Genomic DNA, 25,271 nt, shown 5'->3' with positions numbered 1-25,271 from the left:
GCCATGCACCCCCTGGAAGTGCCAGCTGTGAAACCAGAAGTGCAATTCTGGTTTTGCCGTTGACACGGTGATTGGCTGCTGGGAGACCTCCCCCCCACCCCCGGTCGTTGATCGGCCACTGGTGGATCCCCCACCCCGTCGGCAATTTGGTGTCCCCCCAGACTCAGGAGGCACCAGTCGCCCATGCCGTTAGCCACACCTGTGAAGGCAATACCAGGTTTCTCTTATTGCACAGTCTATTATTTAGATTTCAGTTCTTGGAAGAATGAGGTGGTGCAATTCACTTCCCTATGTTCAGTACTGGGACTGCAAGGTTGTAACAAATGGGAAAAGTCTTAACAACAGAATTCTTAAATAATGGAAGAAGAAACATGGCAGCGATCTAACTTATTTCTTCCCAGGCTGGCACCCAGCTTCCCTGCATCTCTGATGTGAAAAGGAGACAAAGCAGTTAACATTTCAATGGGAATTGAGTACCTAAATCCCTTAAACCCCCTTGAAAGTTTCAGCTCAAGACAACTGTTGCCTGGCTCCTTAACTTAGAGAAGATGTCTACTGACTTCAGTGGGGATTCTTGGTTAAATAAGATAATTGATGCAAGTAACATAAATCGTAGCACTGAGACCTTTTTTTCTAAGACGAGTGTCTTCTTAACCAGCTGAACAACATCCTCATACTTCGAAAATTTGTTCCCAAAAATGAGCGTCACATTTGTACATTTTTTTAGTATCTCAACATGTGCTTATATATATATATATATATACTTTTTTTTTTTTAACAGTAATTTCATTTTTCATCTCAATAGCTTCCTGCGGCATGGCGTTTCACATAAGAGAACCTGGAGGAAAAATAAATGAAGGGAAATGAGCTCTCTTGTTTTGTTAATCTCAGCGCGGGGGGGAGAGGGGCGTGATTTTGGTAAGGAGGCTTTATTTTTAATCGGACAGTGTCTCTCATTTAAAATACAGTTAGGATTCTCTCTCTCCGCACAGCCCCAGTCTTCATATGGTCCTCTACCAGGGTATCTAAACATCTCTCAATCTTTACTGTAGTTATCCTCACAATATCTCTCAGATGTCGGAAAGTGCTGTTACCTCCAATTTCTGCTGGGAACTAAGGCTAACACTGCTTTATTTGCTGCCTTCCGACAAGCTTTTGATAAAATGGATGGGAGCCCCTAAGTCGGTTCTCCAGAAAGTTGGGCTTTTAGTGATTAGTTGCATGCAGTGTCCGTATCTCAGAGGAAGTTCCCGCGGTTAGGACTTTTCCTGGCTTTTCTTTCATGGTGGCGCTCAGCCTGTGCCTGGCTGGATTGGGATCCGGCCATTCTGCGCTTTTCTCCGGCTGTAGGTAAAAAGGTGCTAAGCCATACTCGGTACTCGAGTGAAAGAGATGTTCCTGATTTCTAAAAGGCTTCTATCGTAAGAAAAATGTTCTCTACCTACCACTCTTCCCTCCTCACTGCTGGAGCAGGGCGGGCATGGCCAGGCGCCAGCCCAGGGCTAGCGTGCTGGGGTGGGGGTTTAGATCCCCTCCCAGGCCCACACGGGACCCCAGCCCGAGTCTGCGGGGGGGAGGGCAGTGCCTGCCAGGCTTCTGCCCCCACCCCTTGAGGAAGGGGGGGCAGCCACTACCAGACCAAGGAGTGGAGGGGGGGGAAGCTACTGGCATTGAATTCATAAAAGCTTGAACAAGAATAGCCCTTTCTCTGAAGCAAGCGTGTACTGAACACAGCACTTGGCAACCTCAAGCACATGACAGAGCAACCAAAAACCGTTGCCTAAGCTAAGATGCAGCCCGCTGCAACACAGCGAGAGCGCACACGGCTTAATGCCAATGAATTGCAATGTAATAAACCAAAAAGACAAGTCCTTGCTGAGGCATTTCAGTATCCCACCTTTTACAGCTTCCGGCTTATAATGTAAATGTTGTCACTGCATTGTTCTGTCCCACTAGCTCAAGCTGTCTGTGCCCGTCTCCTGTTCCTTTAGCTCATACATGTGCTGATTGTGCCAGGTCTTTGCCAACACCTCCCACCTCTCGGTCTGGTCCTGCAGGGCTTGGCTCTGTGCTCACAGGTGGCAGGAGACCAGCCCGGATCCCCAGCCTCTTCCCACTCCCCCATGCCCTGGGAGAGCTGAGGAGAATCGCACCCCCTCCGCCTCCCCTTACCAACTGCTTATTGGGGAGGGCTATTCTGCCAGAGGGGTGCAGTCTTCTCCTTAAGACTCCTTAAGACTCCTTCTCCTATCTTGTCCCTTCCTCTACTAGGTCTCTTGATAGGAAAACCCATTCTGCTAGGTAGGTAGGTCACTAATTGAACAACAAGCAAAATTGTTTGCCGCATACTGCAGTCTTGATGGTTTGGAGATTAACATGTTCACAAGGTGTTACTTACCTTTGCTGTGCAGGCAGTGGTTTGACATGCAGTTGCTAAAGAGCCAGCGAGGGGGGGGCCTTGACAGGGGACGCTGTGCCCAGGCCAGGCAAACCCTGGCGGTCCCGAGGGGAGAGCGGAGGGAGGGAGGTGGGGAAACCCCCTGCCCTGCCCCCTTTGCCTCAGAGGGCCATGCCAGCCAGTGTCTGGCCACGTCCCTGGCCCTGCTCCGGCTGGAGAGCAGAGCGGTGGGCCCAGCCCTGCTCTCTGGAGCAGACAGCACAGCCCAGCCCCAGGTTGCAAAGCATGCTGGGATGCTGTGGGACTCTGGTTGAACTTAAACCAGGAAGGGGTGTAGGACAGAAGTTCTATAAACCAGTTTGACCCAAATAAGTCTGATACTACATTCTGCCAGGTTTATCTTAAACCAGTTTGGACCATTTTGAAACTGGGTTCTGTGTACTGAATTTATGTTCTGTTAAAGGTTAAACCAGTTTCTGATCACTTAAACCAGTTTATGTGTATCTTCTGTCCATAGCCCACTAGACTGAGGAGTCATTTAATAACCAGCATATTCTCCCCAGGAAGCTACTTTTCCGCTGTAATCAAGTCACCGCTCAATCTTCTTTTTGACGAGCTAAACAGATTGAACTCTTGGAGTCTCGCACTGGTCGGCATTTTCTTCAGACCTGTAATCAATGTTGTGGCTCCTTTCTACAGTCGCTCCAATTTTTTAATGTTTCTTTTCAATGTAGATGTCAAAACTGTTTACGGTATCGGTCCCACCACAGCTGTAAACAGAGGTTAAATTGTCTCTCTACTCCTACTCGCTAATCCCCTGCTTTTACCTCCAAGGCTCACAGCCCTTTGTGCCGCAACATCCCACTGGCAATTCATGTCGGTGTGTTCATCCCCTCTGACCCCCTAAGTCATTCCCGGCATTTAGTCCATCGATTTTTGTAGGTGTAGCCTACACCATGCTACACGTGTGCCAAGACGTCTGACTTTGCATTGGGCTGCATCCAAATGCATTTTATTGGAATGGGCCCAACTTATCGATGGCTCTGCTCCCACCTTCCCGTCATGGGGCAAGTCCAGCTGGAATTTTAAATCAGGTGGAAATTAACCCCGGGGCCTCTTCCTCACCGATTTCATACTCCTTAACTTTGTGCCAACAGCCCCTCAGAGATGAGCCTGTTTGCATAAAGTATGGCCGTGCCCGCTACAACCCTGTGACTGGAGTGCTCCCTCACCTTTCTGTGAACACCGTGACCGAAATCCCTTCAACTAGAAGCTGCTGACCCAGCAGTTCCCTGCGTGCTTTCCTTACGGCACGATGGCAAAGGTCCAAGTAAGATAGGAGTGGCAGGAGCTGAGCCCCATGATGTCAGAGTCTGGCATGCTGTGTGGCCCCTAAGGGAGCAGGAACTAATGCTCGTATAACGAGGGAAGAGAGAGTGCTAACGGGGGTGCGCAGAGGGGTCCATGACGCAGGAAGGGGGAGCTAGGCCTTCTGCATATCTCGGGAAAGGGCAATGCAAGCAGATCTCTAAAGCAATGAGTCTGTAGAAACAGCAGCGTGCAGCAGAAGAGGGTGGAGGGGGTGAGGGGCATCTGCAGGCATGCACACGTGTGTGCGCACACACCCCCCACATCCCTGCGTGGAAGTGCTTACACTGAACCGCATGCACTACACGGGCAAATGAAAGCTTAGCAAGCACCAGGGCAGGGGAGGAATTCCTCGGGAGGAACCAGAGGATGAGGCAGGCGGCAGCAGGTGAGACATAGGTGGAGGCACCAGCTAGCAATACACAGGGCTGAGACCGCTGGGTTTTGAAGATGCAGAGGAATGGGACGGGCGTAGTTAGAAAGCCGCCGGGCGCTAGGTCCAGTGAGCGCTGGCTACTCATTGACTAGTCCGTGGCTGTATTCTGTAACCCCGGGCCAGTCCAAGAGAGCAAAGGGGACGTGCCCAGTCAGACTGGGACAGGTTGCTGCAGCGAGGTGAAGTTTTAAAGGGTCTCCCACCATGATAAAGTGCTCTCCAGCTGGGCTCGTGCTGGGACTTAGTGACTCCTCCTTTACCCACAGAGTCAATCAGCAGGGGTGAAAGTGGAGACTGCTGCTATGTGCAGTATGTTCGACATGTCGGTGCGGCTGCCTGCCCACGCCAGCTCAGCAGGTAGCAGCAGATGGAAAGCGACTCTGCAGTGCTTCATCCTTGCCCGTGTCTAACCACGCCAGCCCCAGTGCCTGATGCAAACAAGGAGCATCTCGTTAGGGTTACAGTCCTGCTCAGATGAGAAAAACCATGTCACACCCCTCTGGCTCTTCTGTACTGCAAGGCGTTATATTTGCTGCCGACGTTTCTTGACTCTCGGTGTCTGCCCTGCCGTTCCTGTGGCTCAGATGTGAGCAGCAAAGACTGTTAAAATGCCCAGGCAACCTGAGCAGGAAACTGTTTTCTTACCCTGCAAAATTCTTTGGGATTTCACAGATCTTCGGCATGGAGACCTTTCAAAGCCTTTCTTGCAAAAAATGTACTGAGACCTAGCAGCACAGAATAGTGAAAATGCTTCCTAGAGATGAAGGAAAGCCAAGGTCAGCTTCCTCCTCTATCAGACTGAAAACAGGAACGTGATTCTGGATCTCCTATGCCAGGGGTTGGCCACCTTGCACGAGCAGTGGCCTGCCGCTTGCAGCTGACACCGCTACTGATGTCCTCCACCACCAGTAGCAACCGATCTCCTCCTCCTCTGCAGTGCCAAGGCCACGCACTGCCGCCTCCACCATCTGTGCCATTCTCTACCAATTCCTATCCCCCGGGCAGTGAGTGGGGAGGAGCAAATTTGGCAGCAAGGATAAGGAGAACCTGCAATAGGAGGTGAGAGGGCCGTGGCACAGGGCACTGCAGAGGGGATCAACGCACAGGGAAGAGAAGAGGTATGCCTCCTGTGAGCCATCGGTTGCCGACCCCAATCCCAAACTGCTCATATTTTATGTAATAATTACATATTTCCTGGGTCTCGGAAGGAGAGAGAGACTGAATATAGCCCACGGGAGAAGAGGTTGTTCTGGGAAGTGGGAGACCCGGAGTTTAAATGCATGCTCTGAATCAAGCAGAGCAAACATTTGAACCAGGGGCTCCCTGGTGAGTGCTTCAGCTTAAACTACAAGATCGGAGTTGGATTTTAGGACGAACTTTGTGATGACGAGGATTGCTAAGCACTGGAAGAGATTATCTAGGGATGTTGTAAAAGCACTGGAAGTTTTTAAATGACAGTGAGACAAACACTTGGCTGGCATGGTTTAGACCGGGACTAGAAGACGTCTGGAGGACCCTTCCAGCCCGATAGTTCATTGGTTCTCCAACCTGGCTATTTGCTGTTCTGGAGCGGGAATCTTTCTCATGTTGTGACTAGAAGTTGCATCCTGGACCTAAGAACTCCTTCCAATTTAAAGGTTTGGGGAAACCACTGCATTTTCGAGAAAAAATATGTTTCACTAGAAAGCTTCCAGCCTCTGTAATGTTTAGTTGGTCCAGTTCTCAGCTGACCCTCCTTACCCAGCCTTTAGTATGCAAACAGCCAGCATTATGCATCACCCTGTTCCCTTTTTTGTTGTTTATTTGGAGAATCCTGTGTTAGCGACTGCATTTCAGCTCCTTCTCATGCGCTGCAACCTGAAAAGCCGCTATTTGGAGAATCCCCGCTCCCTCTGGAAATAGGCCTGGGTCAAAGGAATTGCCTGTTGTGTTATGCCCAAGGCCAAGCTACCCACCCAGTACTTTGTTTCCACCAATGTTCAGACTCAGAGAAAAGTGTAAGTACCCTGAGGTGGGATAATCTGCCCCTACACAAGTGCCTTTCTGATTTCTACTTGTGATTCAGGACGTGCTTGGGATGCCCTTTTTATCCATGTCAGTGCCAAGTCTTGTTACATGCTCGGTCTCAGCATCTTCCTCTGCCCCTCCTTCCCTGTATATCTTCCACTCTTGTCCCTCCCCGTGCATGGGTGTATTTGGCAAGCTAAGACAGAGACACAGTGACTGTAATGTAGAGCTACTCCAGGCAGCTTTTGTGCCCGTGTTGATTCAGCTAAACCAGCTATTCATACAGTCTAACGTCCTGCGCTTCTCAGCCAGATCCTAACTTAGGTGGACTGCCCCATCCGACTGCAGCGTAGACTTGTCGTCAATGCTGGCATTTTAAGATAAAACCTTAAGGACTTCCAGTGTTTTAGTAGGAAATGGGTGATGCAGAAATGCTGTGATAAAGCACAGGATTGAGATTCAGTCTTAAATGCTCTCCTACTCCTGCAGTTTTAGGACATATCAGTTATATGGGATAGATCCATAATCCCAAACAAGTTGCTTAATGCTCTGTCCTGAGATGAAATACTTCCAGAGGTCTTTCATGGTGCTGTAGGATCCTTTCTTCATCCAACCTGATACCTATATATTAATCTGGTGACCAAGAATCACCATTCTTGTTAGGCATCTTTACTCAGTATTTATCTACTCTACTTATACAGACTTAATGGGGTTTTTTTTCTGGAGCCTGTATTTGTATAGGCCTAAGGGTGTGGGTTGTTGGGGTTTTTTGGCAGGGGCTGTATTTTGGCTGGGATGATCTATTTGGGGCTGGTCCTGCTTTGAGCAGGAGGTTGGACTAGATGTGACCTCTTGAGGTCCCTTCCACCTTCATTTTCTGTGATTCGATTAGCCAAAATCCCAGCCAAGCGGGGTGGCAACCACTGAATGAATTAAGGACACGGTAAAGATGAGACTGTACTATTGGTGCCTTCATAGATGTGGAGTCACAGCCATTGCTGATTGCCAGTCAGATCTGGGCTTGCTGTGATGTGTGAGATTGGTAAGTGGTGTCACGGATGGGTACAGGACATAAGGGCACCATAAGGGCATGGGAAGAGGGCAGGCCATGCCTTAGACACGGAGGCCACTTAAAACTGCTCTTTCTTTTCTAGTCACCCGGGTGTTTGGAGAACAGTGTATTTATACTGAGGGGTGACCTTGAGACTCTCCTGTCTTGGTTTGGAGGCAAAAAATGGTGAAAAAAATACCTTGGCTTTGAGGAAGGTCCTGAGACATGGTTTATGGAGCAACCCAGTCATCTGAACTGGTGTCTGCTTAGCCTTCTGGTCATGGGCTTTTTCCCATGTGAGGAACAAAAGCTGCCAGGGGGAAGGTCACAGATTAAAATATGGTTTAGACATAATTGGTCAGAGGAGCAAATTGCTGAGCTCTCTCTCCTGCTTCTGGCAATGACTGCTTTGATGGAAAGTAGACCTCGCTTCCTCCCAGGCCGGGTGAAAGAGGTGGGTAGAGGGAAAGGGATGTTGCAGTCAAGCTTGGGTATTGGGTATTTACTTCTTACTCTCGTATCTCGTGTATCCAGTGCCAGTTGCTAACAGAATGCCAAGCAACCTCCTTTTTATCTTCTCTCTCGTTTTTAGTGCTAGACACCGCAGGGCAAGAGGAGTTCAGCGCCATGCGGGAGCAATACATGCGGACAGGAGACGGGTTCCTGATAGTGTATTCAGTCACGGACAAAGCCAGCTTCGAACACGTGGACCGGTTCCACCAGCTCATCCTCAGGGTCAAAGACAGGTGAGTGCTTCAGAAGGAAGAGGTCCCTTCATTCACATCCTTGCAGCTTTGGAGGCATATAGCAGGACTTGGGAGATCTGGGTTCAGTCACGACTGCCATCTCGCAGCATTTCCATCTTCCGCTGAGCTGCACTGAAGCCCCGATGCAATGTCTCTGTGTCTAGTATTGCTTCTCTAATTTTGGGTGAGTACTCACCTCGGTACTAGAGAGAGGAAACAGGCCTAGGAGGTAGCTGCCGCCCTGTTGCACGTTACGTTTATTGTGCAGTGAAGTGGTTCATTGCACCAACATTTCGACATGCTGCACAGGCAGAGTATGTATCACTCAATAAAAATGGCCAAGCAGCCACAAATATCTGACTTGAAAAATGTAGAACATTTTTAAAGCTGGTTTCTATCAAGCTTTAATTTGAACGTGGGGCATGTCACTATAGGGCAGGCAGATGTTAGTCCAATTTTCGCTGTCCCTCTCTGCCGACTTGCCACGTCCCTAGTTTTTCGAGGCTTGTACCTCTCCCAAACAAACCTGGAAGGTCTCGAGTCTTGTGGCAATATGAGACTGTAAGCAAATGTCAAAACCCACTAAAATCAGGGAGAGGATTTTTATTAACATTAATGAACTCTGAAACCACTGATCTTATTCCACTTGTAACCAAAGCCCCAAGTCCGTGAAAGCTCACCATAGGGGAAACGCTGATTCTTCACAGCGGTGCATTTGCTGTCAGCGAACTGTAATCTGCAGTGTATATTTTTAGTGTACTTACTTTTATGTGGCTGGGAACGAATAGTCGATGGAAGATTGCAGGGGATCGTTTCATGGTTGTTTGGGGCTGGAAGGGACCTTGCAGATCATCGGGTCCAGCCCCGCCGCACTTACACAGGAAAGACAGCTGCGATCAGATGACCCCAGCAGCAAGTTGGGTGTCAAGGCACTTTTTGAAGATGGTTTTTCCTTATGTCTAGCCTGAAGTGGTCTTCAATCAGTTTGTGCCCATTATTTCTTGTCCTCCCCTGGGGGACCTTGGTGAACAGATGCTCCCCCAAGCCCTGATGCACGCCCTGATGTACTTGTAGGCTGCCACCAAGTCCCCTCTGAGTCTTCTCTTCCCCAGGCTGAACAGTCCCAAGCCTTTCAGCCTCTTCTTGCATGACCTGCTCTCTAGGCCTCTAATCATGCGCGTGGCCTTCCTTTGGACTCTCTCGAGTTTCTCCATTTCCTTGCTGAAGTGCGGCGCCCAGGACCGGACGCAGATCTCCAGCTGCGGTCTCTCCAAGGCCGAGTAGAGCAGGAGGATGACATCCTTAGCCCTGCTCAAGATGCCTCGGTAGATGCATGCCAGTGTTCGATGAGCTCTGCCAGCTACGGCATCGCATCGGTGGCTCACATTCATTTTGTTGCCTATCACAATACCCAGGTCTTGTTCAGTCGTGGTGCTGGCAAGTGTAGCACTGCCAAGCCTGGAAGTGTGGTGTGGATTATTTCTCCTATAATTAAGTCCTGTAATCTGTGTGAAGAAAAATGATAAAGCAGTGCTGAAGTTTTAGCCTTGTGGTAAGCCAAGATATAGCAAAAGATCAAAGGAAGTTCCTAAGGTTTTATCTGCTGATAATTTTGCTGTGCCCCATCCCTCTGCACACGTGAATGTCTCTCCCAGAAGTTTTAAAATACTTTATTTTTTCCATTCAGAAAGGTTTCTAATCAGATGCATCAAGAGAAGCTGCCAGAGGATTGAGTCCTCATTGCTGACTTCCTTTCTGAATAGTATCCTTGAAGGAAGGGTGGGCTTTATTGTGTGCTGTGCACTGCCGAGTGGCTTTTCTGTGAAAGTGTTAACACACAAAGGGGAAAAAAAGTGAACAGCACCCTTTGCATCTAGGTGTATGTGTACGACAGTCATTTTAACTTGCCTCCGACCTACAGAAGTGACATTCTCCGAGTATCCATAATATGCTCTTCGCTGGGTGTGTCTGCACGTGCACTTTAATGCGCAGTAGATTATTTTACTGCACATTAAAGCCTCACGTAAAAACCGCGACATTATGCGAATGTCTACAGTAAAATAGTCTGCTGTGCATTAAGTGTCACTAAAAAAGCATGCTGCTGCACACTGGGCATTTATACACGTCCCTTTTTGTCCCGTGACATGCGATCCACCACATTAGAGGTACTAAATTTAATGTCCATTAGAAAAGGTGCATAAATATACGTGCAGACGTGCCCAGCATCAATTTAGCTTCGGCCCAAAGTTAAACCCTTGTAAATTAACAGCGAGAAGCGTTATGTAACCTGACGTGAACAGGGATGAGTTTTACCTCATTCAGTTCAGTGAAATTAGGTCTGTTTTTTTCTCTCCCGGTCAGTGCTGTAAACCCAAACACCACATGTAGCAGATGAAAACCAGGAAATGTTACAGTGAAAAGATTCCATTTTTCCAGCCTAATATGATTGAAACACATAAAGCAAGCAGTCTAAAGGGATACAAAGTAAATGCAGTTCATTTAAAAATTGAAATAATTGAAATAGGCCAAAACGCTAATAGCAGCAAGGATAAAAGAGTTACTCTTGGCACTGAAATCTTCACTAAATGTGGAGTAGTTTTAATCTACGTTTCCACCAGGGTAGCAGGCCAAAATGTGTTTGCAGAATGTGTTTGCATTTTGACAGTAACCCCTTAGGCATTTAGTTTTGGAAATGTGAAATCCAAACGAGTTTGGTTGCCTCTTTGGCACGGTTGTTTATGACACGGTGCTTTTTCTTCCTTACATTTAATTACTGTGAAGTCTTCAGCTGTAGTTGCCCTTGTCCACCTAGTAATCATACAGCTCCAGGGAACAATGTCCCCACAGAGCTTTAGTACGGCTGTAAACACGGGAAATGACAGTCTGTCTAATTGCAACCGATTTCTACCACTAGCCCGCACGCCGGAGGAGGTAGGGCAGGCCAGCAGAGCAAGCACTTTTTGCAGTGTGGTCACAAAATCAAGATGCTCAGGTATTCAAACTAAATCCAAATCACATTAACATGATTCATTCAAGGAGCAAACTTCAAACTGAAAGCGCAGTGTACAGTGCATCTTTAGCCTGGGCAACGGAGACATGTGCCACAGACATTCAGATACTCAGAGTAACGCAGTCAACGGCGTTCTCCACAAGTAAGCAGGGCTGGCGACTTGTCCTGACAAACATCACGACTTTGTCCGAGTCCAAAAATATCAAATTGATTTTAAAGGTTTTCTTTTAATTAAAAAAAAAAAAAAACGTCAAGGGAAACCACGGTATGCTGCGTTTTATTATTTCCAAGGGAAATTTATAAAGAGTCCCTTTATCCTCTGCTTTTGTTTTTGCAATAACATAGTTTTAAAACTATTTAATATTAATCCACATTTTCAAAATGATTTAAATCCACCCCATACCCCATCCCACTGGGCTTTCATCAAGTAAGATGGGTATGAATCCAAGGCAGAAAGCTTCCAGTAACAGACTGCAAATACAAAGGGCAATTTGGGAGGAGCTTCCCAGACGCACGGCTGGGTCCACAGTGGGTTCCTTGGACATCAGCGGAGTGATGCTGTTTTAGCCAACTCAGGATTGGGCCCACTATTTTTATCCTGTATGCTATAGACATGATCCACCAACAGCCTTGTAAGGAAGCGTCTCTGTCTTCAGTCAAGGTCTGTAAAGTATTTTCAAGTGCAGGAAACTTTCAGCATTATTTTTAGTTCCTAAAGAGACTGGGTCTGGTTCTTACCCACCCAGTCCTGAGTAAGGAGTAGCCTAAAGAGCCTTTCAGCATCCTAGCAGTTTGTTGACAGCCACCAAAATAGTCTCCATTTGTTTCTTTATTCACTCCACGTACCGCTACCATATAGACATGGCATTTCCCTCCCTTCTTCGTTTATGAGCAAGGCTTCGAGACTTCGGACTCATGAAGCCTATGAGAAGTCTTAACCCGAACGGTTATAAATGATACCGTTTTTGTTTGCTCAAAATGTCTTTGGATGCTGACACTCCTTCCCTTCTGTACATACAGACTGGCCTTGAAGTATCTAAAGTGACGGGGATCTTGGATCGCAGCTCATCTAATTTGCTTATAATCAAATAGCAATCTTGGACTTCCAAGCACAGCCGCTACTTGCGGAGGGTGGAGGATGCACACACATCATGTACAACTTGTCTGGAATAGCCGGGAAAATTTTATCACCTAGATAACATAGAAACGCACATCGAAGTTCTGTTTTAGGATAATGCTCCATGGTTTGTTGCTGCCTAAAACTGTGCCACTAAACACCTACATGTTGTATCTGTCAAGATGAAAATGCTCTGAAGCATCTGCATTTGCAAATGAACCCTACATTGAACATTTTTTGCATTTAAAATCTCCTAATAATGTTTTTTTTTTCCCCCCCAGAGAATCATTTCCAATGATTTTGGTGGCCAACAAAGTTGATTTAATGCATTTACGAAAAATCACCAGGGAACAAGGAAGAGAAATGGCAACCAAACATAATGTAAGTTGAGGAGGAGGTCTTTGTTTCCGTGTTGCTTTGGCATTTGCGCTGCTTTTTAAGTTTCATTATGCACATTCAGAATGGGATTCATTCCCTATTGGAGTTTAATTAGCTCAGTTCTCTGATAATGAAGCACTTGCACAATTACATTTTCAGATAAAATGCAAATTAGTAGGTGCAGAGGTAATTCCCCGTGCATCACTGAAATGGTGCCATTCCTGTGCTGCAGCAGGGCTGGGAAGATCCTAGTTGTGTCATATGAGTTGTTTGGAGATGGGTGAGTCGTGAGCATTCAAAGTAGGTGTCATCTTTGACCATGGCACCATGATCCACCAAATGTGAGGATTTGGGAAGACGCACAGTATTCATGCAGAAGTGAAAAGGTAGACCAAGGAACTGGTGGATACAAAGAACTAGATTCTGCTTTTGGAGGTGGAAGGGCAGGAAGCCAGTCTGCCTACACAACAGTGCAACACGCGGCTTTTTGTGCAGTGCACGGTTTCATTGATTTAGAAGGTGTTGTGTGCACAAATGTAGACTCTGCACTTGTAGTATCAGCAGCCAGTTTTCCCAGACTGGATGAAGAAATACGCGCACACACACACACACACGCACACGCCTCCATCATCTGAGTAGAAGTTTTTAAAGTCGGAAAGGAAATGATTGAAATCACTCTTCTGTGGCCTTAATACAATGGAGCATGCAAGGAATTTCTGGCTAGTGTTAAGTCTTTTAGCAACTTCCAGCAAACGTCTGGCAGGCATATAACATAGCTTGTCTTTATTTGTACAGCCTTCCTGTCTGCAGGTACAACTTGCTGACAAAGAACGTTTATCCTCACATGCTCCGTAGCCTCCCCGAGCTGGAACTTGGTCCGACCAGTTGTTTTGCATGCTGCCTCTTACATAAAGTGAGGTGTCTTTGTAAGCACTCAGTGCCCCTTGTGCAAGAATAAAAGTGTTGACACTGATATCACGGCAGCATTTCACAGACCTGCATTTCTCCGTATTGACGTTATCTTCATTTTTTGCCTGGCTTAGCGCTGCTGTGCCCTGGTAAGCAGCTACTATATTACACCTTTGCACAAAAAGATCACTCCATTCACTGCTGAAACCAGAGTGAAAGCATCGCTCCCGTGAGCCAGTGGTAAAACTCCCATTAACTTGAATGGGGCTAGGATTTTACCCGTAGTGATTAAATCAGTTCAAGTTAACAACGGGCTGTGAGAAATCACAAATGAATGGTGCCATACTGTGAATTCCAGGTTAGAAAATGTCCTTTTTTTAACAGGGCCTTACCTAAGAGACAGACCAAAAGTGGATATTCAGTACAATCTATTACAGCTGTTTGTTCTAACATGGCCTCTGTTATGCATCCAATTTTTCCAGTCCTTTGCATTGTCATTTAAGATGGATTTTGCTGTAAACATGTAAGCTTTGACTTACATTTCTTGCACGGGGCTTTTCTTTCAGATTCCATACATCGAGACGAGTGCCAAGGACCCGCCTCTAAATGTGGACAAGGCCTTCCATGATCTTGTTAGAGTAATAAGGTGAGCGGTGAAACACTGTCTATTAGTATTCATTGGTGTGAGGTTCACAAGTCCTAACACACAGAGCCAAAAAGCCCCTTCTTTTGTGTTCTTTATTAGGGTTTCTCGGTCCATATCTGCACACAAGACAGGTTTGTGTGTTTGTGTTAAACCTTCATTCCTATTGCTGAGCAGTTGCAAAAACCAACTGTTCACTTAAAAAAACAATTCAAAGCTAATGAACTCGTCTATGATCTGTCCAACTACTGCTACAGGGACCAGCATCTAAAAAGACAGCAGCATTTTCCATACAATATGGGCCCAGTCCTCAGCTAACGTAAAGCAGCATAACTCCCGTGCAGTCCGTGGCATTACACCAATTGCACCAGATAAGAGCCCGCCCCTTTAGAGAGTTCCTGATAACTACTTAAGGTTGCTAAGGAACAAAAAATGCAGAAATCTGAAAATAAACCACATGCCCACTTTGTCGTCTGCTTGCACAACCTCAGATGCAGCCACGCTGTTCGCTTCCCCTAGCCAGTAACCCTGCGCCACCATCATCACCAGGGGCCACATCTGGACACGCTTAACTCTGACATCTGCTGGAAACCAGTGGTTTTTGAGAGTTGCTCGCACTTTAACTTTTCCTGTAACATTTGGAAATGGATGATTTCCGTAACTCCACTACAGGCTTCACCCGGGTCCAGGCTTCGGTCCCCAAAATATAGCTCGTAAAACATTCTTGGTTTATCCTGCCTTGTTACTTTTTGTACATGTATATCTTATCGCTTGTGATAGGGAGGCCTGCCAAAGGACCGAGACGGTGAGCGGAATAATGTTTTTACTAGAGCCAGGCAGGAAATTGTTTTCCCATCCTGCAAAACAGTGCAGGGGTTTGCTCCTTTTCCTGTCCACGCCAGAATAAAACCAGGAACTTCAGGAGATTTTCATGCATATCAAGAGCAAGGCCCAGTGCAGAACACCTGTGGCCCAGTGTCTAGGGCTCTCACCTGGAATATATAAGATGCAGGGATTTGAGTAAATTTAGCCATTTGCGCTTCTGAGCCTTTTCCCTTCCTACTCTCTGCTTTTGAGCACAAGGTCCATCCTGGAGCTGACAAACCTTTCTCCCCATGAAATACTTATCAAATCCTCTGCACTTCCACAGAGGGTTTGTTGTTGTTGATTGGGTGTTTTTCCGATTAAAAAAACCCCCTTTTGTCTAAAAATTCCTGAGCAACTCATAGTTACACCAATTGTCAATCCAAAGTGGTACTGCTACAGCCTCATGCACATCTGTCCAAGCTGTAGCCCAGCAGATTCTCACGCCAAATGTCCTAAATAAGGTGAACAGAGTCATTGCTTTCAGTTGATCTCAGTTACAGGATTTGGCTGTATACCTAACAAATAAAATCCTGCGTTGCTGAAATGAAGCCATCTTAATGAAATGCAGGTATGTATTTTTAGCAGCACACACATGCATCCTACTCGCCAGCTTTTAAATTCAGGAAGTGAATAACATGACTAAAACTCCCAGGGAGAATTTCCAGTACATGGGGTTATTTGCTTAAAAAAAGACATATTTTGAGAAAAATGCAGCAGGATCTTGCAGAATTATGAGTGCTCGAGGCCTCCGTTTTCATTTGTAGTCGGTAAGATGCCGTGACTTGCAGCAGCCCACACCGGCTGAGCAGTTTTGTGCAAGGGCGGTGAGACCTATTGTATTATGCAGAACAGTCGTAAAGCTCTGCCTGCCGCCGCGCTTCTGCTTGTTGGCTTCCTGATTCGGGGCCTGTGCTTGGAGATAGCACTGTTTAGATTTCCACAATGCTGTAACTCCAATTGCAACATCTGGCTGTCCTCTGGTTGACAGAAACTGAGAAGATTGGCTGGGGATTTTCTTGCATTGGTAGGCGACTTTGCCCTTTTTTTCTGCCCACAAAGTAGATGCATTTTGAGTCTTTTTATGCGTGGGGTGACATCAGGCCACGGATTTTCTACCTCGGCGAGTAGTTGTTTCTTGTCTTGCTACAGGTTTCCTCTGCTATGATGGCACATTGCTCAAACCTCTGGGTGAATCCCAGGCCTAAGTGATATCAGTAAGCTGTTGCCTTTCAATTTTGGCTTGTAGTTTCCTAATCTGACAACATTTTCCCTCCCACCAGGGGTAATTTTCCTGAAAAGATTTGGCACAACATTTAATGACCTGACATTTGAATGTCATTTTTCACTTGGTCAGTGCCCCACGTTGTTGCAAATGGGCATCTCTTCTACTAATGCTATCAGCTGAAAGTAGAAGAAAGTTTTCTCTCTTTCTCGGCAGTGAAACAGTCATTTATTCACAATTCATCTCTGCTAGCTCTTATCTGAACGCAGCTCCTAGTCAGCATCTGTCTAAAGCAGATGGCACTACCCACTCGAACCAAATCCGTTTTGAGATGGGCAGAAGCCACGGGTAGGTGGAAAATTACTGGCAAATTAAAGATCCATGTTGGAACCGTCCTAAGTTATTTCCAGTCTGTTCCATGGTTTCCCGTTCGTACTCTTGGAGTTAGCATTTATTACACTGAGCTCTTTTCCTATGTGCTTTTACTCTGAAAAATACTGATGCAGAGAAGCTGCTGAGGGTTTGCTGTGTTGTCCAGGCGTGACTCCTGTCAAATATGTATAGTATGCACATTACACCGTGTGTGTGTGTATTTTATATAGTGTGTGTGCTTGTATTTATATATGTGTATGCATATGTGTGTGCGCACAATAAATGTGTGTACATACACACACACAAATATATAATATTTAGTAAGTCCCATTGTACCTGGAAGCCTTACAGTCCTGGCTGACTACTTCCCTTCCTTTACATGAACAGCAGTAATAAGGTTTCCACCAGCCAAACGAGATGTTCCCTGGCACCCGACACAAAAGCCAACAAGGTTGTACAGAGAATATTTGCATTCATGAAGCCAGAAAAGTGAAAAGGTGCCCTAGGACTTAGCTGGCCTATCACCATCAGCTAAACTTGCTAAACTGTGTTTTGAGAGAGAGCTTGAAAGGCAATTGTGGGTGATCCACCACCAGAAAGATGATAAAATCATCTGTGAATTGCCGCAGCATCTTCCGTGAGTTCAGTTCAGGTACTTGAAATAATATTGTACCGATTGACTAGCTGGATTGCTTTACAAAGAGCAACAAAGATGATCAAGGTATGGATCGGCTGCTGTACCACAAGAAACTAAAAATCTCTAGGCCCCTTCAGTTCAGAAAGAAGGGTGATGGGGTCTATATAAGAGAGGTCTATAAAATCATGAAGGGTGTGGATAAAGTCAACAGGCAACTGGTATTCCCCAAGCCCCAAATGTAGGACCCTAGGAGCAGCCAGTCACATGAGTAGGGGGCAGGTTTAAAAAAACAAGAGGAAACATTTTTTATGCAGTGTCCCATTAACTTAGGCAGCTTGCAAGAAGCAGGCAGTATCGCCAGGCTCGAAAGGGATTAGACAGCTTCGTGGAGGACAAGTGCATTGAGAGCTGTTAAATAGAAGAGTCATGGATGTGTCCTCTGACCTCCCGAAACCCATGGCGGTGGATAGCAGGGAGGATGCACCGCACGGGATACGCTTCAAAGCATCTGCTACTTGCCGCTGTCAGAGACAGGCCACTTGGCTAGGTGGATCCCTGGTGCGATCCAGCATGGCATTTCTTATGTTCAGGTGCTCAAATGAGCAGGGTTGGCTCTTAACAGACCATCCTGCCTTGCAGGTTGGGACCAAGTTGCACGCTCGCGGTTTCTGGTGCAACTGCCAGCCTTGTTATGCGGGGAGTTTTCCTACAGTGGCTGCAGGCAGTCTGAGAAGGCAACCTGGCAAATGGATCGGGAAGATGGTAGTAGCCCTGTGCTCCATGCTGCGGATGGCTGTAACCCTTCACTAGCGCTCTCCCATTATAAAACCACGGCCGGGCATGCAGGATCCAGCTCTAAGGATCACTGGGGTTGCCTTGCTGCATGCCTCCCCGGGCAGCCGTCTCGCAGCAGCGCGCTCACCCTTTTTTTTCCTTTCAAACAAGCATCTGGCTTGTGGCCTGGTTCCTATTAACGCTTTCCAAACACGAGATTTTTGCCTGGTCACTTCTCTAAAGAGTTAACAGTCTGGAAGGGCCGTGCTGAACACGTGTCTCAAACCACTATCTCTGCAGCGCCTGGTGAGGGTGAAGGGGAGAAGTCAAGGACAGATCCTTTATATTTAGCCATGGTGTGTTGCCAATCCCAAGCATTCAACAATCCTGACTCAGGCCTCAAATATGTATGAGATTTGACTTGTAAAAAACGATGGGATTTTGTACTTTTTCCTTTTAGTTTAATGAGCATTTCTGGTCTAGGTTTTGTGCTGGTCTCTGCGCGAGCATGAGAGTGAGACGCACGGAGGGATGGGGGTCCAAAGCTCCACTTTTCACTCGTTGCAGCCCCCCAGGAGCTGAGGCTTTAAGAAAAACACCAGCTAGCAGGAGTCTGGTTACCAAACTGTGAGCACTAGCAATGCTGGCTGCATCCCACGGCTGGTGCAGCTCCCTTCCCCTAAGCATTTCATGCTCAGCCTGTAACATGTGGAGAGGAGACAGTTTTTAAAGCATAGGGCGATTACAGAGACCGGCGTGGCCTGCCCAGGAACACACCACTGGTCTATGCAATGAAACCCTCTAGCTCCTCCACCAGTGCTGAACTACACAACTTGTCTTTCTTGCCTGTTTCCTCTGCCAGTCTAGATCAGCTTTTCAGCTGGTGCCAACTGGTGCAGCTCTGGGGAGGTCATTACTGCGTGGGGAGGAACATGTGCATCCAGGTGTCTGCAAAGGTCTGCTGATCTATGTCCACCGAGGCTCTGACATATTATTTAGCCAGCTAAGGGATGTGACTAGGGATAGTGTGTGCTGTCCTTAGCAAGGGACTGGTGCAAAGTGAACCAGACACTGCTCAGGCAATGCAGAGGGGCTGAGCAGAGTGAGGAGATGGGGGGCTACAGTGGCTGGCAGTAATGAAGGGACCTCAGCTCTGCGATCCTGATGCCCTAGATTTCTTGTTACCTGCAGTGTCTTCCAAAAGATGGCCCAGGGCATTTTTACCAAACCCCAGGTAATTTGCCTGGAAAGTTTGATTCATGCCTGCAACCAGCTGTGCAAGACAGAGCCCATTGGAGCAACATATTGCAAAGGGGGTGGGCAGTGGGGCGGACCCTGCCCGCAGATGCCAAATCAGTCCCTTTGGCTGGAGCAAAATCCCAGCCAGAAGTAAATCTTCCAAGAGGGTTTAATTCTCCTAAATCCTTTTTTTCTGCAGCCTCTTGCAGTCCCCAGTGCCCGAGCACGTGACCATAGCCTGGCCGTAGACGATGAAAGGTGTTGTTCTGTCCCGGGGGCCGGGGCCCAGCCTGCAGGCAGGGCAAGGGGTGGGATTTAAGTCACGAGACCTGGGAAGATATTGCCCCCTCCGTATGCAAATGCTGAGTGCCGGTAGAGCACCCTCGTTGTGCAGGCATCCTGCCTTGAATGGGCGTGTGCAGTGGTAGGCCATCCGACGGGGGCCGGGTGCGTGACTCGCACCCCCGGTGGCACACGGAAATCTCAAAAACGTGGCTTTGCAAGGCAGTGCCATGGCAACATGCCCCTGGAGGCCTGCCCTTAGAAAAAGCACCAGCCCTCCCTGTGTCTAGCAGCTGCTGCTGCCACAGCCTCCCTCCTCCCACCTGGTCCCAGACGGGAGCTATTCTTCACTCACTCCTAACTTCATTAACTTCGGCTCCTCCCGTCTAAGGAGGCAGCTGGCAGGGCCAGGATGAATTATGGCCGTCGTGGTATTGCAGGAAGGCCTCAGATGTGCAAGGGACCGGTCAGGTAGATGCACAGGCTCCGTGTCTGACTCAACGGGCGAGTCGCTGGGGAAACCGTGGCCCGAAACCCCATGCAAGCCTGTGAGAGAAGGTGCATTAATCAAGGTGTCATCCTAGATCGGCCTGATGCCCAGGTTGTTCCTGACCTGTAGTCCCTTCCCAATGCACATGTTTTCCCTCTGTGTAGTGACTGTATGGATGGGCTGCCCCTCAGATGGGCTGCTGTCACCCCTTCTTTCTTTCTGCTGCTTGCCTCCTGCTGGAAAGGAGAAAAGGGGAGACCCACGTTACAGCAGCCATCGCCGTTGCACTCCCGACGTCTCTTCCGAGACCCCCCAGCCCTGGGTGACGTTTGCATCTCTGCCCTTCACGTAAAGAGCATCGCCGTTTCACTGCCTTTTTTTTTTTTCTCTCCCTTTTCTTTGCTCCAAACAGGCAGCAGATCCCCGAGAAAAGCCAGAGGAAGAAGAAAAAAACCAAATGGCGAGGAGACAGAGCGACAGGCTCCCACAGAGCGCAGTGTGCCATTTTGTGACGGGGGGCAAGGGGGCTCTGGGTGTCCCCCGCGCACCCCGAGGTGAACTAAAAAGCACTAGCGATGACGCGCTGTCCTGCCTAACTGCACCGTACTGCTTCTAACAGAGGAACTTGACGGGGGGGATTGGACTTGCAGGCTTGACCGGCAGCCAGACCGCACGGGCCTGGCCTGGGTTGCAAGCAGCACCGAGTGCATTGCAAGCACGAGGAGGAGGAGGAGGAGGGGGCAGCAAGGACCTGGACTCGCAAACATCCACAATCCCCAGCTCCTTCCAGAGGCCTCCACGATGTTTATTTAAATAGGAAAAAAAAAAAAAAGTGTTGGTTTTATCTGCAAACGTTTCTCCATGTGACCCATTTCGACACGGCCGTGAATGCCCCCCTGTTAGGTACAGTCAGTTGTGTGTGTATGTGTGGGGGGGGGAGGGACGGGAAAGGAAGGGAAGGGGGGGTTTGTTTGCTCAGTAAGCGCTGGGCTGGAAAGAAACACCGCTGGGGTTAGTTTCTTTTGCACTGAACGCTTCATGGCGGTGCCAGAACACAACTTCATAGGAAAGTGCAGAGATTTGGAGGAGGAAAATGAATTCCAGCTGCTCTCGGCACTCCAGACATTGTGTCAGACCCTGGAGAGCAGCCAGCTCGCCGACCAGAAACTCCAGCTGAGACAAGACGGTTTGGGGGTGATTTTTTTACCCTGTGTCGGGCAGTTTTGTTTCTCTGTTTTGTATTTTGGGGGCATGTCGGACTCACAAAGACGTTTTGTTCAGCTGGAAGTATTTAAATTAAAGTCATTTACAAATGGAAAGAAACGGGATGGGTTTTTGTGCGCGCTTTGGGGTGGTGGTTGTTGGTTTTTCCCCCAAGACCAGTCCGTATTGATTTATTATTTAGGCAAGGGGGTGTTTAGGTGCTGGATTTGCTTCCTTGAGCACTTATAACATAGTGCCTGCATTGCTAGCCACTCCTTGCAGTTCCCTTCCCGCTCCCTTCAAAAGCAATAAGCAGGGTAGGAAGCGTAGTCGGTTCGCTTCTCCTCACCCCCTCGCTTCCAAAACCAAGCCGTTAATCGAGAGTTTTGCCTCCATTTTCCTTCACCTCCCCCTTTGGCACTGTCCGAGCCAAATCCTGCTGACACGGGACCCCAACGGGAGCGTTGTCGTGAACTCGAGTGCCGTGAACTCGACTTTTGCGAGCGGAGCACGCTGCCGCTGCTGTGTTGCTGACAGCAGTTTCTGGTTTAGTGTCTTGTAGCTGCGTGCAGGGCTTTCGAGTGGCAGTTTTGATTAAAAGTGGTGATTTTGGAGAATCCTTGGGCAAACGGTTGTCTGCAAACTCAAAGCACGGGACACCGTGGCCCAGGAGGCTACTTCGTAGCCCACGTATCTAAAGAATGTGCATGCAGAAAGACCAGCTGCCTTCTGGCATCACCCTGCATCTGTGTCAACCCCATTTGGGACAGGATGCCTTCTTGAGGTGAGCGAGGAATTAAATAGTCATTCAGGATGCTACTTCTGCCACTGTCTTCCAGAGGACTGAGACCGCCGTCTTCCTGAACCAGGGCTGCCAACCACTTCCACTGTTCGCCAAGTTGGGTTGGATTTGGTTCTGTTCAGATAGTCACGCTTAATTCGTGTGATCAGATGTGAAAGTGTTGTCGAAGTGTGAAAAGACACCACCCCGAGACTGTTAAAGCAGGAGATACCGGGATGAGACATCAGGGGGTCTCTGCAAGCTTGCCCAGCATCTGTTAGTCATTACAGCCCATTTTATGATTCAGAGGCAGACCGAGCATCTTCACACAATTCTTCCTGCCCTATGGGAGATGTTTTGGGGTTTTTTTCCCTGAAGGTGAGTAAAATGAATGACTTTACCATCGTGCATCCTGGATGAAAGCATGCAAGTAGACCCCAGGTTTCGCCTAATAAATGCCTGCCGTCATTTGGCCACGAGGAATAGCGTGACGCTACTTCAACCAACTCCTGTCATTTCTCCTGGGATTGTTGGTTTTTCTCCATTGGTTTTTAATGGAAAGTGTATATTTCTGAAAATGTGAGGGAATATTTCCCATGAGTCTCATATTTTAGGCAGTGGATTCAAAAGGGCCAAATGGATCTATTCCAGTGGAGTTATTCCAGTTTTGCAGCAACAGAGAAACTAGTCCAAAAGGATGTCTCTATTGAAGCACCGTGCTCTTTTATATTTGTTGCTGAACTGATGAACAAGAAGCCTGAGGGGGAAATCCTGACTTTGCTGAAATCAGGAGTTTTGCCCTGGTCTTCAATGGGGCCAGCATTTCCCCCTACACATTTCTACCTTGCTTGTCATCCTGATAACCTAGTGACCAGGTTGGTATCAGTTATTCATTCTCAACCTACCCAGTCTGCAACGTGCCCTTGAACACCGGGTGTTGACTCTGTCATTGCTTTAAAATCAAACCTAGCTAGAAATCCTTCCCCTTCTGATTACTAGCTAGCTTTTATTTTAAAATGTATTACCATAAGATCTTTTCTGCAAAACCAGAGTATTTCCAGAAAATGTCTTCATCTCCTAGGTTCATCCCCGTTTGAAATAATCCAGTTTGCATAACACAAACCTGATTCAGATTTTTGTCCCTACCACTGGGAATATATGTGTAAAAAGAGGATCTCTGTGTCCAGAGTCTCTTCTGGCCCCACTGTTTGTCATACATGTGAAATCATCACCCACTAATTTCTTTCTTTTTTTTGTCTTGGTGGGACATCGAAATCATTTCTTCACCAATCTATTGATAATGCAAAGACTGTCTGGGGACAGACAGGAAGGAAGAGAGAAACTCCAAATGTAAGAATACAAGTAAGGAGGCATAAAAGCATAAACCAGGTCAATCAAATTGTTTCTAACTAAGCATGAAAGCACTGAAAAAACAGTGATTCCCAGTATTGAACACTATAATGAATTAGACAGGTATAGAAAACACTGTACAAAATAGCAGCAATGAGATACAATTTCTGTTCCCTCTTAGTTTGCCACTTCAGATGCCCGCCAGGTCTGCAGTCACAATGAGTCAAAGTGTATATCCCCAAATATTATCTATGGCCTATAGAGCTGGCCCCATGGCCTGTAAAACATAATCCTCTATACTGTCGGTGGTAGCAAAATCCCCTGAAATTGTAGCATGACATATCCCTCTGCAGCACCTGATGGCAGAAAAGCAACGCACAATGTGTGTCTATTTTATGACGATCTAAAGAAGCTACCATTACTCTGAGTGAGACACCAGTTGGTCGGGACCCAACCACGGGCTGAGAAATAATCCCCAAAGTGAGTATGAAAGATGGAGCAGCGAGGCCAAAGATGGGCCAAGCCATTATCTCAGTATTTGAGGTGGTCGTCTTAGGGGTCTGCTAAAACTCATCACCGAGACCACGTAGAGAAGTCCTGTGCCGTCTCCACTTGTGCAGCTGGCGGTAGATGCCGTGTTCCCTCGAGCTGACAGCCTGGCATTTAGCTGTACGTTTGCATAAGCAATTTTAAATTAAAGGGAAATGTTCTGTGCGCACATGCTCCTCCAGCTTCGTATCTGTACAGGGCTTCGTACGAGTTGACCTACATGGTGGAGCCCTTTGAAGATCAAAGCGTGCAATGAAATATGCAGAGATATTAAAACCAGCTCGCTGCCTTGCTCCACTCCTTCCACGGGAATATCATGAGCACCCTCATTGATAGAAGTCGCTTTTCCTCAGCAAGAAAAGAAAGAAGAGAAATGTAGGTAACATGCCCCCAAGGTTGGCCACGTCTGACTCTGTTTATCTTAAACCAGTGTGACCCGTTGACCTCGGTGGAGCTCCACTTCTGAGTCACATCACTGCAGACAGTGGTGCTGGCCAGAATTCGTCAGCATTTTATTTCCCAGGGAAATTTTCAAGCAAAATGGAAAAGTCTACCAAGCAATTCTGATTTATTGCAAACCAAAATTGGTCACTCTGGGGTTTTCTTTTCCAATTAAAGACGGAAAATATTGAATCAAAAACAGGGATTTTCTGAAGAAAAACTCTTCAGACAAAAATAAAAGCATGCTCCATACGAGAAAAATTGCAATGGCCGCAATGTTTTCACCCACGTCGGGTAAATGAGCTCAGAAGGAGGCTGTGAGGATGCCCAGGCTGCGCACTGGGCTGGGACTCAGGAGACTTGGCCTGTCTTCCCAACTCTGCCACTGGTTTGCAGGGTGACTTCAGTCACTCCACGTCTCTGTGCCTCAGTTTCCATGTCTGTAACATGGGGATGGCACTGGCCTCCAACTCTGCATGAGAAATGGGTATTTTGTTTTCATTGATTTTCTTTGTCTCATATACGCTGGAGGACAATGAGAAGGTAAGTGGAGGGAACAAATTAACCTTACCTAAAACGAATCTCTTTTCTCCTTCCATTTGTCACCACCCGGGCCTTGTTTCCTGTCTCCAGGTGAGCAGAAAATCTGTGATGGCTCCTCCAAAGGCATCCCCTCAGCTTTGTCTGCTGGCTCGAGAGAAATAAGGCTGAGCAGGTGAGCCAGCAGGAAGCCTTGCCTTCTGGGAAACCCAACCGCAGAAAGGCAATATCACCTCCAAAGCAAAGCGCTTTTACACTGGGTGTCACTTCGGGTGCCACTGGGAGAACAGGATTCAGTTCACTCCTCTCCACAGAAAGGTGGTTAGCCATCCTAGTCTGAAACCAGAGAAGCATTGGGACGCCTTCCAGAGAAAAGCAAAGAGCGATGAAAAGGGGCCAGGAAAGATGTCTAGGCAGTGAGGTTTCACAGGAGCCTGGTCTAGTCTTCTGCTCTGTTCCTT

At 47.5% G+C, this 25,271-nt stretch overlaps 1 protein-coding gene across 8 annotated transcripts in view; it reads left to right on the top strand.

The window, feature by feature from the left end:
- Positions 1–21,269, top strand: part of MRAS (muscle RAS oncogene homolog) — a 55,748-nt gene extending 34,479 nt beyond the window's left edge. For 6 of the 8 annotated variants that reach the window (XM_006022907.2, XM_025203323.1, XM_025203320.1 and 3 more), the window contains 4 exons: positions 7,853–8,006; positions 12,415–12,514; positions 13,987–14,066; positions 20,359–21,269. In XM_006022907.2, the coding sequence (XP_006022969.1) occupies positions 7,853–8,006; positions 12,415–12,514; positions 13,987–14,066; positions 20,359–20,458 (434 nt within the window). In that variant the 3' untranslated portion in view covers positions 20,459–21,269. The other 2 variants (XM_025203325.1, XM_025203326.1) reach the window with 2 other exon arrangements.
- Positions 21,270–25,271: the final 4,002 nt, after the last annotated feature.

Source organism: Alligator sinensis, unplaced genomic scaffold, assembly GCF_000455745.1.
Source record: "Alligator sinensis unplaced genomic scaffold, ASM45574v1 scaffold510_1, whole genome shotgun sequence".
NCBI lineage: Eukaryota > Metazoa > Chordata > Crocodylia > Alligatoridae > Alligator > Alligator sinensis.
Note: the sequence above shows the minus strand (reverse complement) of the source record. Positions and strands in the feature narration are given on the sequence as shown.